The sequence below is a fragment of the Zingiber officinale genome, chromosome 3B, assembly GCF_018446385.1.
Source record: "Zingiber officinale cultivar Zhangliang chromosome 3B, Zo_v1.1, whole genome shotgun sequence".
NCBI classification, from domain to species: domain Eukaryota; kingdom Viridiplantae; phylum Streptophyta; class Magnoliopsida; order Zingiberales; family Zingiberaceae; genus Zingiber; species Zingiber officinale.
In genome coordinates this window covers 85,354,314-85,376,196 of record NC_055991.1, presented here as the reverse complement: position 1 = coordinate 85,376,196, position 21,883 = coordinate 85,354,314, and the positions used below count along the sequence as shown (strand labels likewise).

The following is a 21,883-nucleotide window of genomic DNA, read 5'->3' as shown; positions in this document are numbered from 1 at the left end:
AGATACCCCTTAGGAGTTCTTCTTCTTCCTTGGCTGATAGAAGATGTTCGAGACTTTGATTCTTTCCGAGAGGCTTTTTGGGTATAAAGGAAACACTTGTAGAATGAGTTGCATCGCTGGTTGTGCGATTCTCCTTGCACAATCGAAACTTCAAAAAGAAATCTTCGCGGCGCATGTATGGCAATACAATAACAAGTTTGCATCAGCCTAGCTAAAATGAAGTATGTTCTAAATGCCGATGACTGATGCTGAAGAATGTTCCTTGTAGCAAACATCATAGCGATTCACTTGATACATGTAAAGATCTAAAACGAAGAGAAAGGTGTAGTCTTCGATAGAAAAAAAAAAGAAAAATACGAAGATGTGAAAGCGAGAGCTAGTGTGTAGTTTCACTCAAAGAAAATGAAGGCTACAAGAAGAGTGACAAAAACACTTTCCCTAAAGGAGGAAATTGCTCGATGGTTGCCATACACGAGCATGCCCGACATGCAGATGCTGTTCCATGTTACACAGATTGCACACCAAAAGACTGGAGGTGATGAAAATAAACACGAGGAATCAAACAGCAATCAATATACGAATGCTTTGGATGATATTTAGTTAGAGATGTATCAAATGTTGGATTTACATTTTCAATACAAACTTTCTGTCTCCGAAACTCTCATCAGCGAAAACTCATCAAAGTAAACACACAAAAGTAGGAAACGACGAGGGAAAGACAACATCCCTTGCAGATAGCTTTTAAACATTGAAGTTGCAAATCAAGATCCATTTGATCTTTTCCTGCTGACTGCTCCCAGCTGGTGAACAAGCACCGAATAAACAAACGTTAACTGCTCCGCAATAAACTAAACTTGGCATTACGCGAAGCAAGCAGATCTACACTTACAGATGATGTAGATAGATTGGAGCTCTTTAAAACGCGCAATCTCTTGGCAGTGAAAACAAACATGCTGCAAGTGGAGAAAGATAGGGTCAGTGTAAGTTCATTCAAAAGCATTTGGTGGGCGATAAAAGACTTACTCCCAAGGGACATCACCAACCAACATCCGATCCCCTTCATTGTCTTCGTAAGCCAGAGTGAATTCACCTGTACCATCTAATAAGCCAGTAATCACTTGTTTTTCTTGGGAGATCTTTGGTGTACCAAGAGCAAGTGGATCCATTTGTGCTAAATAAATAACAGAAGAAAGATTCATTGATGAGATGGAAACATATAGGCAAGCAATGTGAAAGTTTCGATAAGTTTGTAAAATACCTGCCATGAGGCCTTGGAAGAGCTCATCAACAGCTAACGATAGTTTATCGTAGCTATCGTAGGCCTTGATGTCTACTTTTCTTCCAATCGGAATGCCATCCATGTTAATTTTCACGAAGAGGCTCTTCCTCTCATTCTCAGGCTTTTTTGCAGCCTTAGAGCTCTCGTTGGGAGATTCGGTGGAGAGTTGAGGAGCTCCAGCAAGATTCTTTCTGAAAGAACGGATCGGAGGCCAGCCGACAACAGGTGTGGCTGCGATTCTGCTTTTGCCAACACAACAGTAGTTTTAGCAAACTGTCAAAGCACATCGAGAATATTATTACTACAGAGAAGCAAGTGCAAGTTGGTCCTCACTTAAATGCAACTTAAAATTCAAAAAAAAAAAAACTTTGATTGCCAAATGGAATTTGCTGACGAAAAACAATATTTTGCCATGTTGATCCATGAAGAGAGCAAGTCGATTGGGGTTCCGATTCTTAGGTTTTTAGGTCAGAACATTAATTTGAGTTAAACTTTGTTATGCCCAATTGTTTCAATAAGAACATATTGAAAGACTAGTAGGATAAATACTTCCACTTTCAAAAGGGCTTTCAGCATCAAACTATACGAGAATAGGTAAGACACTAGGCAGATTTCCTAAAGGCCGCACTCCACTTTTAGGTTTTTCTAACCACTGTCTGTCAAAGCCGATGCTCCACGTCTATCAGTCCAACATGAACAAGTACAATGATCCATATGAATATATAAATTAGTCTTTTTCTTAAAAGTTTCAACTTGTAGGATAAATGATTAGTGTATCAATTTTAACATGGTATATTTGAGTGTAATATGAGCCATCAAGGAGTTTCAATCAACAACTTTGTTTTACTCGATAATCCCGAACTGATGTTTTCAATACTCCTAGGATTGAAGGAAGCTCTGCTATGATTTTCTAACCAAAATGACATCTTTTGAGGCATCAAGAATAATGGCACATTTTGGCTAAAAAATATAAACATACTTCTCGCTATCACAATTCCCTAGCATAAGCAAGTTTAACAAGATAGGGGTTTAGTTCTTTGAATCAAGGATATCTCGAGCGCATAGAAGAGAAGGCGCCTTATTTGAGCTTAAACTAGTGGCGTGAAGTTAAAAAATATAAAGGGCAAAAATTAAAAGGGTGCCCCATCTTACCTCTACACATTTTAAAATGCCCATATTTTGGCATTATTATAATAGCTATAAGATCATAGTTGCTACGCAATAACAACCACGATCTTGTAACTGCTACAACATAATACTAACTAGTATTGACCAAAAATATTGACCTATGTTGACCTGTGTTGAGCAAAGATGAAGTGTTCATATTACAAGAGTTATAAACTGTAGATGTTACAATACAGTATTATTAGTGTTGATCAGAATCGAAGTGTTGTTATAACATAATATTGACTCATAATCAAAGTTGAAGTGTATGTTCTAACAGCTATGAACTATAGTTAGAAATGTCCATGTTGTAGCCGCTATAAATAAAAAATAAGGATAGTTTCGGAAAGTAAAATGTACTAACGTGGAATGAGATGATTTTTTGATAATAAATTAAAAAGGGGTATGACGATTTCAATATAAAAAGGGCACCCTTTTGATTTTTGCCTAAATACGAAAGTAGGGTGCACCATTTGAAAACTCAACCAAACCGGCACGAAAGAAAGCAACATTCTGATTTACCTGTCTTTATTTTACGATAAAAATGATCAAACAAGAAATATAACATGACCTGAAAACACAAAAACTAGAAATACCCCTACCAAACAAAACAAAGGAATTGCTAGAATAACTAAAACACGAGTTAAAGGGCAGTCTAGTGGACTAAGCTTCTTAGTCCGGATCTCCTGGAAGAATAATACCATATTGGATAGCAACCTTAGCTTGCATTTTGCAAGAGGTTATTTCCAAGACATGAATATGTGACCTCAAGATCGCATGGCAGCAACTTTACCGTTGCACGGCTCCTCTTCTAACTAAAACACGGAGTTAAATCCAGTTAATTCTACCTTGCATGAGAACTGTTCTGTAATAAGCCATCACACGCCTTCTCCTTTGCTTTCTGCAACTGCATGAACTCAAGCTGCTTCGGCTGCTGAAAAGCTACAACAAGAGCAAGATTCTAATGAACTATTCTGTATTAGGGCTTAGCTGTCTCTGCTAAAAAGGAGGAAGAAGAAGAGAATCAAGAGACCTTCTCTTTTGGTTGCAGGGGAAGCAGTGAAATTGTTGCTTCTTGGCACCTTGGAGACGTGCCCGAGGGAAAGGGAGGCCTCAAGAGGGGTAAACTTTTTTCCCTTCTCCGGCGACGGCGACCAGTCCTCTCCTTCTCCAGGGAGGCCAAGCCTCAGCTCGAGCTTCTTCTCCTCCGCGGTGTTCCAGTCGAGCGGCTTCTTCTCCTCTGCCATTGCTTTTCCAGAAAAGGAGAGATTTTGGGAGGAACAAAAAAAAAACGCTAGAAAACGCTCATGGAAAACAAGGAGAAGTAGCTATCGGAACGGTCAAAAGGAGACCTTGGCGACGAGGGGAGGCGGAAGGCCTTTTGCCCTTTTCATTCCTTTGTCCTGAGAAGAAAAAAAAAGAGTACCTTCCGCCGTTCTCCCTCCACCTCGTCACCTCTCTTCCTCGCCAGTCGCCCTCCACCCCTCACTCTCTCTGTCGCTCGCGTCGTCGCGTGTGTTCTAAGTGTGAAGCAGAGCTTGTCAGTGCAAGGAAAGGAGAAGCGGCAAGAGAGAGAGAGAGAGCGGTCGCCAAGGGCCGAGAGAGAGAGAGAGAGAGAGAGCTGGGCGTCTCTGTTCTTGGCCTCGCGGGCCTTTTATTGAAGCAGCCAAAAGCTGCTTTTGGAGCGACGCTAATTATGGCAGCTTAATTAGTCCTTAATCACATTCATTTTTGGCATAATAATAAGGTTAATTGTGACTTTGATGAAAATTCAAGTATTAAACGAAAACGCATTAAAAATTATAAAATTCTCCTCTAATTTTTAGATATCTTATAGGGCGTATTTATTTTCATTTTATCTCTTGCATCCGCTGCTGTGATACACTGATACTGGGTTTAAAAAAGGCAATACCACTGCAATATTATATGTAGCACCATAGTCATATTAATGGTAAAGTAGAGAAAAATTTTCAATGATAATTTAAATTTTACATGTAATCTCTATTCATAAAAAATTTTATTTCTACTTCCTACATGCAAAGTTTATTTGCTTCAATTCCCTCATACAAATATTGTGACCTAATTGCCCCTCAGGTTTTTAGATACAAAAGGTCCAAAAATGAGTATAATTTCTCTTAAATTCAACACTTTATATTAGAATCGAGTATATTTTATATTAAATTGAGTATATTTTTTCCTATTTTAATATAATTCATTTTAAGTTCAGCACCATGTAAAAAGAAAATCTAGTATATTTTCTATCCAATTGAGTTAAAGAAAATCTAGTATATTTGAGTATACTTTCTATTAAAATTGCCCTTCATATTTTTTAGGTATAAATAGTCTAAAAATGAGTATAATTCCTATTAAATTCAGCATTTTAAACTAGAATGAAGTATATTTTCTATTTAATTGAGTACGACTTTTTTCCTATTTAATATAATTCCTCCTAAATTCAGTACCATTTGAAAAAAATCTAGTATATTTTTTTATCCAATTGAGTATCATTTAAAGAAAATCTAATATATTTTTCATCCAATTGAGTATCATTTAAAGAAAATCTAGTATATTTTCCATCCAATTGAGGTGGAAAAAGAATCGTACTCAATTTGATAGAAAATATACTAGATTCTAGTTTAATGTACTGAATTTAAGAGAATTTATACTCATTTTTAGACTTTTTATACTTAAAATATCAGGGGCAATTAGGTAAATATATTAAACTAGGGAGTGAAAATAAAGAATTTTTTCAATGGAGAGTGCATGCAAAATTGTATTTACCAATAGGGACTACATGTAAATTTTCCCTCATATTAATTTTAGAAAATTATACACTATTATTGTTGTTCTTTAAAATCCTGTATTATTCTTTAATACAATACGGTATCTCCGTGAGCTATTCAAGATTATACCTAATAGAAGCGTTGCTGCCACATAGAGGTTGAATCCCAGGGAACGTGTGATTCTGAGCTGAAGTACCTCCGTAGTAGGTAGCTTTCTGACACCGTAATTTACCATTCTGTCATAGTGCGGGGCTAAGAGTGACGAGGAACTCAAGGCCGCATTTAATATACATAGCACCACAATCAATGTTCATTAGGTTTATATTTTACCTCCTCCTCCGTGTTGATTTTGGGACGGATTGACGAAAACGCTGAGGTGAACGTATTCATCTTTTTTCATCATTAAGGTTTATATTTTTGTCCCCTCGTGTGGGTCTAGTGGCTAGCGCATAAGGTGTTGTCATCATGAGATCTGGGGTTCGAATCTCGACAAATCCGAAGTAAATGTCTCCCTTATGTGCTAGTCACTATTCCAAAGGCTAATAGCCGCCCGTGATTTACCTCCTCCGTGTTGGCCCTAGGACGGGTTGGCGGGAGCGTTGGGGGCGAACGTATTCACCTTTTTTGCCATTATTAAGGCTTATATTTGTCAAAATTGGACGTGTTCGAGCATGCCTTCTTCATATCTTGTCATTTGTGTTAATAGTTAATAGTCATCCATGATTTACCTCCTTTATATTAGTCTAGGGATGGATTGACAGGGGCGTTATAGGGCAAACGAATCATCTTTTACCATATTAAGGTTTATATTTGCCCACACGAGTGTCCAGTTGAATTAAAGGATAATAAATTTATCATAATGAGATAAGAGAATCGATTATAAATTGATCAATCATTTTTTACTATAATTAAAAAATATATATAATTGTCACATCAATTTTCCCTAGAGCCGGTCTCATGGATACGAAGAGAGGTACATATATGAACTCAAACCAGAAACGCATGAGTGGAGGTTTAACAAAGATGAAATTCCTCGTCAAAATTTAACCCCCGAACCTCTAGGGTCATTATCATATATACCTACAACTGCCAGACATCTTTTACTATAATTGACATCGAGATTCAAGAGCTAATTAAATTAATATTGGGACCTATGATTTTTAATACTTTAAAAGTATTTATATTTAATTTTTATTTAAAAATTATTTTTAATTTAAATTATTTTTATTATATATATATATATATATATATATATATATATATATATATTACTGAATTCGGCACGTCTAAGTGTCGTTGCACCGGTTCTAGTACATTTCTTTTCTCTTGTAATATTTTGATATTCTTTTCTCCCTTTCCAGTGATCCGTGCCTCTCCCCTCAAATGGATGATATTATGAATGGATGATAAACTCCGTTGTTCCCGAGATTACAGTGCCGTAATAGAAGATTTAAATTATTATCTAGATATTCTTGGTTTGATTTTTAATTTTGATATATTTATAGAAATTTTTTCTTAAAATGGGATGTATAACCAATAGATGTTAGAATTCTGAACTGCTTATCATACGTACTTCCAGATTTATTTTTATAAACACTGAAAAAATTTCATAGAGCTAAATAATTAATCAGCTAAATTGATTTATAATACTCACCCTATTTGTTCCTTTTCCTAAATAAGAATAGAAAATAGGCTCCTTTATACAATTCGATATAAAGTAAACTGTTAGCCTTTTTATGGATCAATTATTTGAATTATATTCTCGATCTTACAAATAGACTTGCACAAATTAAAATATATAATATATAAAAATAATTTTAATTTGTTATATAAGTAGAAAAATTAAAATTGTTGAGTTTTTAAAAGAAAACAATATTTGAATATTAATATTTTTTTAAAAAAATATATGATATGTTATTTGATATTTATGATTAAAATGTATTTTTAGAAATATTTTTTTTTGAAAGAAATAATAAATTCAAATTAAAAATAACATTGAAATACTAAACCTTATAAAAATCATTAATAATTTTTTAAATAATTTAATAATTTTATCAATTAAAATATATTTAATAAATCTTAAATATAAAATTTTAATAAATAATTTTCAATCTCAATTTAAAAAAAGTAAATTTTACTTAAAATTTTATTTTTAAAAATTAAAATTATTTTTTAAAAAAATATTCAAGATCTGTTTTTTTCCCTAAGTTCTCAATTATGATTGAGATGACTCTTACTATGAGAGTATCCGTATTGGTAGGTCTTCTAATATCTACTATCTCATAAAAAATATATGGTCCACATGTCACACATATATTATATTAACACCTTTATTCTCTCACATTCATTTTAACATTAACACTCATTACTGGGGGGTCTACATGCCACATATACATTATATTAATATATTCATTCTCATATTCATTTTAACATTAACACTCATTATCTGTGAGTCTGGCTGTCCACTCATTCATCTTTATTCTTATTTCTTATTAAATAAATATAATTTAAATTTTATTTACATAATTTAAATGATTATTATTTAAAATAAATAATAATAATATTTCTAAATATATTTATTATGTTAAAAAAAATTCCCTTATTTTATGAGTATCATTTTTTTTAAATAAAATATTATTATAAATTTAAAATGAAGGTACAATATATAAAAAATCACACTTGCATAAAATTAAAAAACAACATATAAATTAAATATAAAGAAACTATAAAATATTAACTCAATGATTGTTGTTATATTATGATCAAATATGTTCAATTAAGTCGATACGAAGTTGGTGATACACATGACTATCACATAATTCAGAATTTGTCCAGAGATAATCATGAAACCTTGGTTTGAGCCTTGAATGAGTTGTGCGGGTTCATCATAAATAATGCATATGCTAACATAATATGTTTTAACTTTTTTTGTACCAATAACGAGCTGGACCTCTGACAATTTCCCATCAAGCTTGAAGCACTCCAAATACTCATTCAACATTTTTTTTACAACCTCTTGTCTTTCCTTAAACAACCTCCTCTTAGAATCTTCCGGACAAGAAAAAAATCTTAACAAAAGTAGTTCATTCTGGATATATTTCATCTGTTAGATAATATCTATTCTTATATTGAGTCTCATTTATCGTAAAATTAATCTCCGGGGTATTTCCTTGCAAGACGTTATTGAATATAGGAGATTCGTACAATACATTAATATCATTATGTGAACCTTTGACATCAAAGAATGCATATCATATTCACAAGTATTGAGACGCGACCGCTTCAAGCACAATCATTGGTGATCCATGACTTCTTGTAAATTAGTCTTTCCAAGCAATTGGACAATTTTTTCATTCACAATGCATGCAATCACGGTTGCCCAACATTCCAAGGAAGTTTTGCCTCTCATCATGCATTTGAAGAAAACGTTGAACAATGGCAGCATTTGGTCTTCTCAAGTATCGATCACCAAATAATTCAACCACATAAACGCAGAACTTGAAAATACACTTGATGATGGTTGATTCACCCATGCATAGGTACTCATTGAGATGGTCGGCTAGGACTCCATAAGTCAATTGGTGAATCGTAGTCGTGCATTTTTTTAGTGGTAACAAACCTTTTCTTCTTGCAGCATCGTCCCTCTGCTAAAAATACAATGAATGACTCTAAAGTACATTCACTATCTGACAAAATAAATCTCTTCGCATGTGAAATCATCTTCAAAATATTTGATCTAGATACACCGGGTTTGTGGATAAATAATCATTGAAAAGCCTCGTATACCCGACTTCACGATTTCTTTGGATGAACCTTCTTTTTCATCGCATCTTATTATTACTTTGATATACTTCAACTATTTGTCATCTTTGTTGAAGTATTAATAATATTAGCTCATTCCCCGGTTCATAACCTTTGTCAACAACTTCAACTTAGACTTCATTTTAACTTATCGAGTCAGAGCTGGTGTTACTTGAATATTGAGACATTTTAGAAAAAACAAATTCAAGTTTATGTGTTTGTCAAATGGTATGTTCTTAAAATGAAAAATTGTAGAGCACAAGGTGTCTATTTATTTTTTTCTTGTCAACGGCTATATTATAATGACTATATACCGGCTATATTAATTGACTAGAAATTGTACATTAATTGAAAAAGTATAATAATAGAAAATTACATGAATTGAAAAGTACAATAATAAAAAATTACATTAATTAAAAGTATAATAATTAAAAATTATAATAAATGAAAATTACGTATTTCATTTCCCCCTAATCTCTTGATATAAATGTTCATAGATGATAAATTTTCCCTTTGTCATGTGTAAAGTATCCTTCGAAAGGATTGTGTATTCATTTAGTTGAACTTTGGCTAAGGCAACTTTTGCTTTTATCTCGATAGCTTTTGCTTTCATTTCCTCAACTTTGAGTTGTTTTTATTTTATTTCAACTTCAATCATTTTTATACTTATATACTCAGTAAACTTTGTAAACATATTGTCTAAATTTGTTGTCATATCTTAAATGTCTGATTTCATTTTTCCTTTTCCTTTTCTTTTTGCTGTCTTTTGACATATTGGATGAGTTTCTTCTTCATTTAGGTCTATAAATAGACTCGCATCTTAGTTAGATGAGGTATTGCTTGCCCCTGACTCTAAAGTCCTTGCCTTCTTCGTGCCAACAAGGTGATCAACGGACAGTGGAGTAAACATTGGAGAGTCTTTTGCAATTTTCTACATATGCTCGAGATTAAATGCAATATCGCTCGATGTATTTTTTATACGCAAGCCATAATGTATCCTTATCACTGTAGCCGCTACGATACACACTATAAACACTATAGTAATTTGCGTTGAAGCGATATATCTCTTTTTGAATGATATTGTGTCAGTGCGATCATATAACACTTATAATTCTGCTAAGTGTACCTGGAGGACGATTCTCGTTATAGTAGCTTGCAACACGTCTCTAGAAAGTGCACACCTTCTGATCATTGTCGATGATTGGATTATCACTGATAGTGATGAACGATCTCGCTAAAATCTTGTCTTCAACCTTACTCTATGTTAACCATTGTCTTCTATCCACAGCACTAGAATCCACCTTCTCCAAATTTGCAAGTTCAATTGGGGATTCACAGTTAGACAATTGAGTTTCCGGAATAAAAGTCAGAGTAAATGGTGTTGATACAGTCTGACCTGGATGTTGTTTTGATGTTGACACTCATTTAAGTTTGAATCAGATATTAAATTAACTCAGACTAATTACTAATCAAGGTTGACTTGGTTAACCTGATTGACCTGATTGGGAAAAGTCCAAGCGAGAAGCTTGGCACGGGAAAGTCCTGGTGAGTGAAGCCAGGCAGTGGGAAAGTCCTAACTGGGATGTTAGGCAGTTGGAAAGTCCTGGTGAGTGAAACCAGGCAATTGGGAAGCCCAAGTGTGGAAGCTTGGCATGTATGTCGGAGAGGGTTCGGTAGCACGCTCTCTGGACCGTCAGGGGTGAGGGCAGCAAGCTTGGAAGCTTGACTCGAGACTCACAGTTTTGGATCGGTCTGCAGACCGATCCAGTGGCACGATGGCATGGCTGATCGGTCTGGGGACCGATCCAGTTTCCTGATCGGTCCGGGGACCGATCAGGCAACACTCAGTAGCACACTGAGTGGATACTGATCGGTCCGGGGACCGATCAGATGATCCTCAGTAGCGCTGAGTGGATACTGATCGGTCTTACGGACCGATCCAGCTGAGTCCTGATCGGTCCACAGACCGATTCGCGTGAAGGGGTGGATCGGTCTTGGGACCGATCAGACAAGCACCTGATCGGTCCCCAGACCGATCAGTGATGATAAATAGAAGCGTGGATCGGTCTGCTGACCGATCCACAGTATGGCTTGTTTTGCATGCGCTTTCTCTTATTGTTTCTGATTCGCAATTGCTTTTACCCATTTCGTTTCTAACCATCTGCTGCAAGTTTTCTCGAAGTTTCAGGTTACAGATTACGATGTTGGGTGAATTCAAATTAAGGATCATTAGTAGAAGGCAACAAAAAGCTTTTGCTGTGTCTCGCTGCGGACAAACCAGTTTTGGTAGCAACGTCTCGTTTGCGATCTGCTGGCAGCCGTTTGGTCGAAATCAGCTTGACTTGTGCTGATAGGTTCAAGCTCAGAGGTACCAGTGGAAACGAGGATGCCATTGGTGGGAGCTGAGACAATCAGACAAGAAAGAAGCGTGATTGGCGACGTCGTGGACGGTTGCAGGGATTTGCAGGGATTTGCTGCAGGTTTGGCAGAGATCCGCTACAGAGCAGAGAGGCATATGAAGGTGGAGAGGAGAGGCTCTCGGGACAATGCTTTTTGTGCTCTTGCTGTGAAAAACACCGTGGAGAAAAACTCTCTGGAAGATTGAAGCAGTGTGCTTGTTGATTGTGGCTGTGAGCTTCCTTTGATCATTTCACTTGAGCCACTACTGTAAGTCTTGTGCTTAATTTCTTACTGCTGTTAAAGACTTTGTGGAGAGGTTACTCCACCGAGAAGGAGAATCCTTTAGCCGGATAGCTTCCGGGGTGTGATCTACCGAAAGATCAAGAGGATTCGTCCACCTTACGGACACGCCGAGGAGTAGGGGCAAGTTATCCCCGAACCTCGTAAATCTCTGAGTTAGTGTGCTGTGTTTTCTTGTTCTAGTTTTCTAATTCCGCTGTGCTAACAAAGTTCTTGAAGAAATTGTTGTTTAGTGTTTTTCAAAGAGGCTATTCACCCCCCTCTAGCCATCTAAGGTCCCAACAAGTGGTATCAGAGCCTGGTGCTCTTCATTTCGGCTTAACAACCCGAAGAGCAAAACAATGGCCATGAAGGAGGGATTTAGCACCAACCGTCCACCTTACTTCGAAGGAGCAGATTTTCAATATTGGAAGGGCCGCATGGAGTACTACCTCAAAACCGACATAGCCATGTGGTTCTCAGTCAAGGAAGGTTTCACACCACCAAAGGATGAAGAAGGTAAGGAACTCGAGTCGTCAAAGTGGTCTACCGAACAACTCCACAAAGCACAAGCCGATGCCAAGGCTATGGTCACCTTGCAATGTGGAATCGCCAAGGACCAACTCGTCAAGGTAGGTCCGTTCTCAAGTGCAAGAGACCTATGGAACAAACTCATCGAGCTCCAAGAGGGAACTCGGGATTCTCGGATTGCCAAGAGGGACCTATTCTTGAATCAGCTCCAAAATCTAACCATGAAGGACAATGAAACGGTGAGTGAACTTCATGGGAGATTCAAGGAGATCATCAATGGTCTCCACTCCGTGGATGAACGGGTAGAAAACCGTGACTTAGTAAGGTACGCTCTTAAATCTTTTCCTAGGAATGCCTTGTGGTCATCCATGGTAGATGCCTACAAGGTATCCAAGGATCTTTCCATTGTTAAACTAGATGAATTTTTCTGTGAGATGGAACTTCATGAGCTTGCTAACAAAGGTCAAAAGAGAAGGGTATTGCTTTATTTGCAGGACCAAAGAGCAAGGATGGAAGAAGGAAGAAGGAAAGAAGAAAGAAAAGGAGATTTCCTCATCCACCTCTTCTTCCGAATCCGATGATGAAAGTGGATCATCATCAAGCGAGATGGCGAACTTCGTAAGGAGGATTATGAGAAGAGGCCGAAGATACAAAGGAAAAGGTAAAACTAATGATCAAAATTTTGATAAATCTAATGTTACATGTTATGAGTGTAGCAAGAAAGGACACATTCGGAGCGAGTGTCCGAAACTAAAGAGGAAGGAGGAACGAGTCAAAAGGAAGGAGGAAAGAGCCAAGAAGAAGAAGGCCCTCAAGGCCACTTGGGATGAGTCCTCATCAAGCTCATCGGAGGAAGAAGAGAAGATGGAAAAGAGCACTCGGCAATTGGCACTCATGGCAAGGGAAGAGTCCGAATCCGAGAGTGATGACTCAAGCGCTTCAACCACGGCTTCATCATCTTCGGATGATGAAGAGGTAACCTTCTCATATAGAAAAGTGTTATAAAACTATCACTCACTTATCTACATTGCTTAAAAAGTCAAAAACAGAAAATAAATTGTTGAAAGAAGAAGTAAAAACCTTAAGGACCCTTAGGGAAGATGAGGTCGATGACCTACATCTAGAAGTCCTTGAGGATGAGAACAAGGCCTTAAAGGGTGAGGTTGAGAAACTCAAGAAAATGCTTGAGAAATTCTCAACTAGCTCTAAGACTCTAGACATGATTCTAAATGCCCAAAGGGCGGTTTACAACAAAGCCGGGTTAGGGTATCAACCCAAGGAGTCGAGTTTCATTTCTCTAATGTCTAGAACTCAAAATAGTAGATCACATGTTTCTAGAGTTCATGGAACTAGGAAAGGTATGACCAAGGCATGGGTTCCTAGGTCTTTCGTTGTAGAAGCATTAGGTCCCAAGATTTGGGTACCTAAAACCTCTATTTTTCGTGTATTGTAGGCATTGGTCGAGGGGGAGCATCTATCAACTTGGTTTGTTGATAGTGGATGCTCCAAGCACATGACTGGGAACAAATCACTGTTTACTACCATTCAAAACAAAAGTAGAGGTAATGTGTCTTTTGGTAATAATGGTAGCCTTAAGGTTGTAGGAATTGGAGACATTCATATATCCGAATGTCTTCATATCAAGAATGTCCTTCTAGTCAAGGGATGACTTTTAATCTCCTAAGTGTCAGTCAATTGTGTGATACGGGTTACACAATTGAATTTCATTCAAGTCAATGTTTGGTTAAACACATTGACACACTTGACACGGTACTAGTAGGCACAAGGGTTGACAATATTTATCAAGTATCATTTAAAAGTGCTACTAATGCTTTGATTAAGTGTTTCATGTCGAAAGAAGAAGAGTCTTGGTTATGGCATAGAAGATTGGCACATGTAAACATGAAGAACATCTGGAAGTTGGCCAACCAAGGATTAGTGCGAGGCTTACCAAGCATCAAGTTCCACAAGACCAAACTATGTGATGCATGTCAAAAGGGTAAGCAAACAAAAGCTGTCCATAAAGGTAAAAGCAATGTAAGTACATCTATTGCTTTAGATTTATTGCACATGGACCTATTTGATTGCAGTAGTGTAATATCATTGAATGGAAGTAGATATTGTTTGGTAATCGTTGATGATTTTACTAGATACACATGGACTTTCTTCTTGAAACATAAGGACCAAACTATAGATATTTTTATTTCCTTTTGTAGAAGAACTGAAAATGAAAAATCGACAACAATTAAAACCATTAGAAGTGATCATGGTGGGGAATTTCAAAATCATAGGTTTTTAGAGTTTTGTCAAGAAAAGGGATATAGGCATGAGTTCTCTACTCCAAGGACCCCACAGCAAAATGGGGTTGTGGAGAGAAAGAACCGAGTCCTACAAGAGGCTGCACGAAGCATGCTTCATGAGTACTCACTACCGAACTACTTATGGGCTGAAGCTGTGAATACAGCTTGCTATGTGCAAAATCGAGTTTTAATACATAGGTTTTTAGGAAAGACTCCCCATGAACTTTGGTTTGAGAAACCGCCTACAATTAAACATCTTAGGGTGTTTGGTTGTAAAGTGTTTATCTTAAACACCAAGGGCCATCTTGGGAAGTTCACGGCTAAGGCTGATCAAGGGATACTGGTCGGGTACTCTCTTACCAGCAAAGCCTATCGAGTCTACAATGAGAGGACTAAATTGATTGAAGAGTCCTTAGACGTAGCATTTGAAGAAATCCCTAAATCAAATGATCAATCAAGGGATGTAGGAGAAATTCAATTCGAACTTAGAAATCTAAGTTTGAATGATCAAAACATTGGAAGAGTCGAAGTTGACTCTGAAGATGATGAGCAAAGGCAAGAAAGGGCTCAATCTGATCTCTTGCCTGTGCCGAGTGAGACCACTCATGAGGCACCGCCAACTCCAAGGCAATCTAGGATAGTCTCTAGTCATCCACAAGACCAGATTGTGGGAGACATCCAACAAGGGGTTAGGACTAGATCATTCTTCAGAAATGAGTCGAATGAGGTTGCTTTGATCTCAGAAATCGAACCTAAACTAGTTGATGAGGCATTGCATGATCCTGATTGGGTCATAGCTATGCAAGATGAGTTAGGTCAATTTGAAAGAAGCCAAGTGTGGGACTTGGTTCCTAGACCTAAGAAGACCACCATTATTGGAACTAAATGGGTCTTCAAAAATAAGTTAAACCAAAAGGGAGAGGTAGTAAGAAACAAGGCAAGACTAGTAGCCAAGGGCTATAGTCAAGTTGAAGGCCTCGATTATGATGAGACCTATGCTCTGTGGCACGATTGGAGTCCATTCGTTCAATGCTAGCTTTTGCTGCACATAGAGGTTTCAAGCTCTATCAAATGGACGTTAAATCGGCCTTCTTAAATGGTTTCATTAAAGAAGAAGTCTACGTTGAACAACCACCGGGGTTTGTGAATACCGAAGCTCCAAACCACGTGTTCAAGCTCAAGAAAGCTCTTTATGGGCTAAAACAAGCACCTCGAGCTTGGTACGAAAGGTTGTCGACTTATCTATTAGAAAAGGGTTTTGTAAGGGGTCAAATAGACCCAACACTATTTCTTCGTCGAGATGGTGAAAATATTTTTGTAGCCCAAGTATATGTCGATGACATAATTTGTGGCTCAAATAACAAGGGCTATTTAAATGAATTTATCACTCACATGGAAAGTGAGTTTGAAATGAGTCTTGTGGGAGAATTGACATTCTTCCTTGGACTAGAAATCAAACAAACTAGAGATGGCATTTATGTCCATCAAGCAAAATACACTCAAGAGATGCTTAAGAAATTCAAAATGAGTGATTCTAAGGAAGTATCCACTCCTATGGCGACGAGCACTCGTCTTGACAATGATGAGAGTGGAAAATCAGTTGATCTAACGCAATATAGAAGCATGATCGGTAGTCTTCTATATCTCACAGCTAGTCGACCGGACATACTCTTTGCTGTGGGCATGTGCGCTAGGTATCAAGTCTGTGCCAAGGAATCTCACTTAATTGCAGTTAAGAGAATTCTGAGATACCTTAAAGGCACAATTAGAGTAGGTCTTTGGTACCCTCGTACTGAATCATTTGACTTGATAGGTTATACCGACTCCGATTATGCTGGGTGCAAATTGGATCGGAAAAGTACGAGTGGGGGTTGCCAATTTTTAGGTTCATGTTTAGTTAGTTGGTCAAGTCGGAAGCAACATTGTGTTGCTCTCTCCACGACCGAGGCTGAATATATTGTCATGGGAGAGAGTGTATCACAGTTGTTGTGGATGATACACACCCTAGAGGATTATGGACTCTCTTATAAGGGTGTACAAGTGCTATGCGACAACATTAGCACAATCAACCTAACTAAAAATCCAGTCCATCATTCGAGGACCAAACACATTGAAGTGCGTCATCACTTCATAAGAGATCACGTAACTAGGGGAGACATTGTGCTCACATATGTTGAGTCAAAGTCAAACCTAGCCGATATCTTCACAAAACCCCTTCCGGAGAATGAATTTAGTCATTTAAGGAGGGAGTTGGGAATATGTTTGGCTCCTTAGGTCATTAGAACTTCACCATGATCAATAAGGACTATTAAAATGACAAGAGTAATTGGGAAACTGATTTGGGCAATTTGGGGACATCTCACACAAACGATAAGGTTTAACAAATTGTTTTTGGTTGCTAGAAATGGGGTGAGATGCTAGGAACAACCAATTTATTCAAAATGTATTATGCATCCCTTGAATAATTAGGTTGAAGAGACATTAATTGAGTATGGGGAAGGCCATTACATAATTCATGTGTATTTGGTTCCTAGATCTTACTCATATATTCCAACCAAGGAATCTTGGTTGGACATTTGCCTAGAAATTTTTCTAATCATGGTTGATGGTTAATGTGTTGATTGGTATTGTTGTTTGGTTCATGTCATGACTTTTGATTGATAAAACGATAGGTTATTAAAGGAAATAATAATAAATTGAATATATTTTGACAAACTTGAAACTAAACATAACAAGAATCAAGAATTTCAGCTTTCATGCCTTGATTGCAAATTAGGACAAGTTGTCTATTTTGACAAACTTGAAACTTGTCTGAAATCTCAGTGTTTGTAGTCGAATATGAAAGTCTCAAATTATAAACAAATTCACACCATAAGAGCCCATCGTTAGGACATAGTTATGCTTGTAGATTCTCAGGGTTCTAGATATTGATTTTGAAAGTTTTACTGGAGAAACTTCTACGAACTATCAAAGGATTTCGGTTACTGAAATCACTGAAAATTTCAGTATCAGACACTGATCGGGCTACAGCCCGATCAGGAGAAGATGGATCGGTCGACAGACCGATCCAAAACTTCCCAATCTTTCAGAATCCTGATCGGTCCGAGGACCGATCAGGTTATTTTTGTGCGACTCACCGATCGGTCCAAGGACCGATCGGGATAATCTGATCGCGATAAGGCTCTTCGATCGGTCCATAGACCGATCGGTGGTTCCATGGTTAAGGCCGTGACTTAGGGGCTTATCTTGTTCGATCTCGATCGGTCTACGGACCGATCGGAAGTTCCTCGATCCGGTGACCGATCGGGCTTCCGAATGCTACTGCTGATCACCTTCCGATCGGTCCACGAGGCCGATCGGAGGTTCTGATCGATCGGTGACCGATCGGCGTCGATACTCCGATCGGACAACCGTCCGATCATTTCTTCACTGTACACCCATCTTAACCCTTAAAACCTCCCGATCCCTCTTTCCCTCATTCACGCGAACCCTAGCCGATTCTTCCCACCAGCCCACCCTTTCTCTTCTCCTTGCACGCCGAAGCTCCAGCCCTCGGAAGCACTAGCCGAGAGTTCCATGGCTCCAAGGTAACTCCTACCTCTATAGAACTTGGCATTGTGTTTTCATTTCTCATCTTCTGTTGTTGTGTTTGTCTCGGTTCTTATTTGTTGGTGGCTCCGGTGCTCTCTCTTTGTTTCCCATTGTCCAAATGGTTAGGAAGAAACCCACTAGTGGTGAGGGTACCTCTAAGGAACCAACCGAGAAATCCAAATCCAAGTCCAAAGCTCCTGCTACCTCCCGACCTCAACCGGCTAGTTCGGGGAGATTCCCCAACCAAAAATTTGAAAAATCATTTAAGGAGAGGACTTTCAAATTACTCCCTTGTCGATCTGTTGATAAGAAGTTCATGCAGGAATCTTGTCCCTCTATTTTAGAAACCATTGCCTACTACAAGCTCGATTCGTTGGTTTTTCTAGAAAGGGACATCAACTTTGATCTAGTATCTGAATTCTATAACAACCTTCATCAGACTCCTGATGGTAGTTATAGGACAAGAGTGGCTAAGCAAAACGTTGATCTCAACATAATTGACTTCTTTGGGTATTTAGGTTGTCGTTTGTGTTCGGGGACGGTGTTCTCCATCTATCCTGTTTTGCCTGAACCCATACCTCATCCTCTTAATGTCTCTTCTGACTCAATCTATGAGTACTTTTTTGGTCATCCGAGACTGGATGGTTTAGATGAGTTAGATGACGACTTTCCTACATTTGCAGCCCTTAGACTCTCTGCTCCTGACTACATCCTTTTCAAAGTTGTCACACAATGTCTTCTACCTATCACCTCTAAACCGTTGGCAGAAATTCGACCATATCACTGTCTGATGCTTTATGGGTTACGTCGACGTCTAGATTTTGATATTATGTCGAGTGTCTATATGTCTATCATATCCCATAGTGAACCGAGCGGCGACAACATCTATATGCCTTTTGGGCATATAATTACTGATTGGCTCGAGTCCATGGGTATTGACGTCTCTAGGGGAAGGATAGTGAAGATGGTCAGGCAGGATTGTCGACTTGGGAAACGTGCGTTTTCCAAGTCCGGAATCCTAAGTCAGGATGGGCCGGTTAGGTGGAAGGATGGGAGGGCACTGGGTGAGCTACCACTTCCACGACAGGTTGCTCGTCCTCCTGCTGCTGCTGCATATGGCGAGGAGGATCCAGATCTGCGCTGGCAGATCGCTGAGCTGGAGAGCCGGTTTGACCGCCACGAGGAGATGGTGGCTGCAGAGTTCGATGGCCTGCGCCTCCAGATTGATCAGCGCTTCGATACTCTACAGAGACAGCAGTTGGCGACACATCAGGCATTTCTAGGATGGATGGCCGGCCATCCACCTCCTCAGCACTCCGCGGGCGAGCTACCCTCAGGCAGCAGCATGCCTCTTCAGGATTCCACTCTTCCAGCTGATGCTGCGGATGATCCTCTTGATGAGGATGTTGGCTGACATTTTCTATGTTTTGATTGTTTTGTTGATACTATGTCTTTGATACATTTATCTGAACTGGATGTTAGCTGTGTTTCTTATATTCATGCTATTTATGATGCTTCACTATTCATGATACACTTATGATGTTTCATATGCCATTGTTTTTCATATACCGTGTTTTTTTTTTGGATTAAGATTGGGGCGTTATTGGTTAAAAGGGGGAGGTGCTTGTCAGTCTTATTCATTATTTTACACCTTTTCGGTGTTTGACAAAGGGGGAGAAAATAATTAAGTTCAGAGACGATTTGACCTCTTTGAATCAATAAAGAAAAAAAGAGAAAGTAACTGAGTTATATCCATCTTAGGGGGAGATCTTAATTTCCCTGAAATTATGGATATGAGAATTTTTCTGATCTAAACTTAAATTGTGTTGTCAAACAACAAAAAGGGGGAGATTGTTGATACAGTCTGACCTGGATGTTGTTTTGATGTTGACACTCATTTAAGTTTGAATCAGATATTAAATTAACTCAGACTAATTACTAATCAAGGTTGACTTGGTTAACCTGATTGACCTGATTGGGAAAAGTCCAAGCGAGGAGCTTGGCACGGGAAAGTCCTGGTGAGTGAAGCCAGGCAGTGGGAAAGTCCTAACTGGGATGTTAGGCAGTTGGAAAGTCCTGGTGAGTGAAACCAGGCAATTGGGAAGCCCAAGTGTGGAAGCTTGGCATGTATGTCGGAGAGGGTTCGGTAGCACGCTCTCTGGACCGTCAGGGGTGAGGGCAGCAAGCTTGGAAGCTTGACTCGAGACTCACAGTTTTGGATCGGTCTGCAGACCGATCCAGTTGCCTGATCGGTCCGGGGACCGATCAGGCAACACTCAGTAGCACACTGAGTGTATACTGATCGGTCCGGGGACCGATCAGATAACACTCAGTAGCACACTGAGTGGATACTGATCGGTCCGGGGACCGATCAGATGATCCTCAGTAGCGCTGAGTGGATACTGATCGGTCTTACGGACCGATCCAGCTGAGTCCTGATCGGTCCACAGACCGATTCGCGTGAAGGGGTGGATCGGTCTTGGGACCGATCAGACAAGCACCTGATCGGTCATCAGTGACGATAAATAGAAGCGTGGATCGGTCTGCTGACCGATCCACAGTATGGCTTGTTTTGCATGCGCTTTCTCTTATTGTTTCTGATTCGCAATTGCTTTTACCTATTTCGTTTCTAACCATCTGCTGCAAGTTTTCTCGAAGTTTCAGGTTACAGATTACGATGTTGGGTGAATTCAAATTAAGGATCATTAGTAGAAGGCAACAAAAAGCTTTTGCTGTGTCTCGCTGCGGACAAACCAGTTTTGGTAGCAACGTCTCGTTTGCGATCTGCTGGCAGCCGTTTGGTCGAAATCAGCTTGACTTGTGCTGATAGGTTCAAGCTCAGAGGTACCAGTGGAAACGAGGATGCCATTGGTGGGAGCTGAGACAATCAGACAAGAAAGAAGCGTGATTGGCGACGTCGTGGACGGTTGCAGGGATTTGCAGGGATTTGCTGCAGGTTTGGCAGAGATCCGCTACAGAGCAGAGAGGCATATGAAGGTGGAGAGGAGAGGCTCTCGGGACAATGCTTTTTGTGCTCTTGCTGTGAAAAACACCGTGGAGAAAAACTCTCTGGAAGATTGAAGCAGTGCGCTTGTTCTTCGCTGATTGTGGCTGTGAGCTTCCTTTGATCATTTCACTTGAGCCACTACTATAAGTCTTGTGCTTAATTTCTTACTGCTGTTAAAGACTTTGTGGAGAGGTTACTCCACCGAGAAGGAGAATCCTTTAGCCGGATAGCTTCCGGGGTGTGATCTACCGAAAGATCAAGAGGATTCGTCCACCTTACGGACACGCCGAGGAGTAGGGGCAAGTTATCCCCGAACCTCGTAAATCTCTGAGTTAGTGTGCTGTGTTTTCTTGTTTTAGTTTTCTAATTCCGCTGTGCTAACAAAGTTCTTGAAGAAATTGTTGTTTAGTGTTTTTCAAAGAGGCTATTCACCCCCCTCTAGCCATCTAAGGTCCCAACAAATGGTTCATTTTCCGTCAAAGATATAAAAGACATACCAGTTGTATGTGAATTAGATGGATAATTTTATGGATTTGAATTATATGGATGATTTAGTGGATATGGACCATATGGATTATTTAGTAGGTATGGATTATGTGGATAATTTGGTGGATAAGGAAAATATAGATAATTTGATGGAATTTATGAATTTGGGGAAAAAAACATTTTCTAAAAAAATTCTCAATTATTTTCATCCATTTCGGAGGAAAATATTATAGAGAAGATTTTTAGAGGGAAAGTGTTTGTA

At 38.7% G+C, this 21,883-nt stretch overlaps 1 protein-coding gene across 4 annotated transcripts; it reads right to left on the bottom strand.

The window, feature by feature from the left end:
* Positions 1 to 572: 572 nt before the first annotated feature.
* On the bottom strand, positions 573 to 4,064 carry LOC122056691 (auxin-responsive protein IAA16-like). Of its 4 annotated transcripts, none has more exons than XM_042618762.1 (7): positions 3,796 to 4,064; positions 3,477 to 3,692; positions 3,292 to 3,385; positions 1,259 to 1,521; positions 1,024 to 1,171; positions 890 to 953; positions 573 to 800 (listed from the first exon to the last, which is right to left on the bottom strand). In XM_042618762.1, the coding sequence occupies exons 2-7, from the start codon at positions 3,688 to 3,690 to the stop codon at positions 762 to 764; spliced, it is 822 nt and encodes a 273-aa protein (XP_042474696.1). In that variant the 5' UTR covers positions 3,691 to 3,692; positions 3,796 to 4,064; the 3' UTR covers positions 573 to 761. The 4 variants fall into 4 exon arrangements, with proteins under 4 accessions (XP_042474696.1, XP_042474697.1, XP_042474695.1 ...); XM_042618763.1 differs by having other exon boundaries at positions 3,870 to 4,064; XM_042618761.1 differs by having other exon boundaries at positions 3,477 to 4,064.
* Between the last annotated feature and the right edge of the window lie 17,819 nt (positions 4,065 to 21,883).

Coding starts and splice junctions, on each gene's coding strand:
- LOC122056691 (XM_042618761.1), bottom strand. CDS start 3,690: ATGGCAGAGGAGAAGAAGCCGCTCGACTGGAACACCGCGGAGGAGAAG. Junction 1,172..1,258: donor CTTCCAAGGCCTCATGGCAG/GTATTTTACAAA, acceptor TTATTTATTTAG/CACAAATGGATCCACTTGCT. Junction 801..889: donor CCAATCTATCTACATCATCT/GTAAGTGTAGAT, acceptor CTTGTTCACCAG/CTGGGAGCAGTCAGCAGGAA.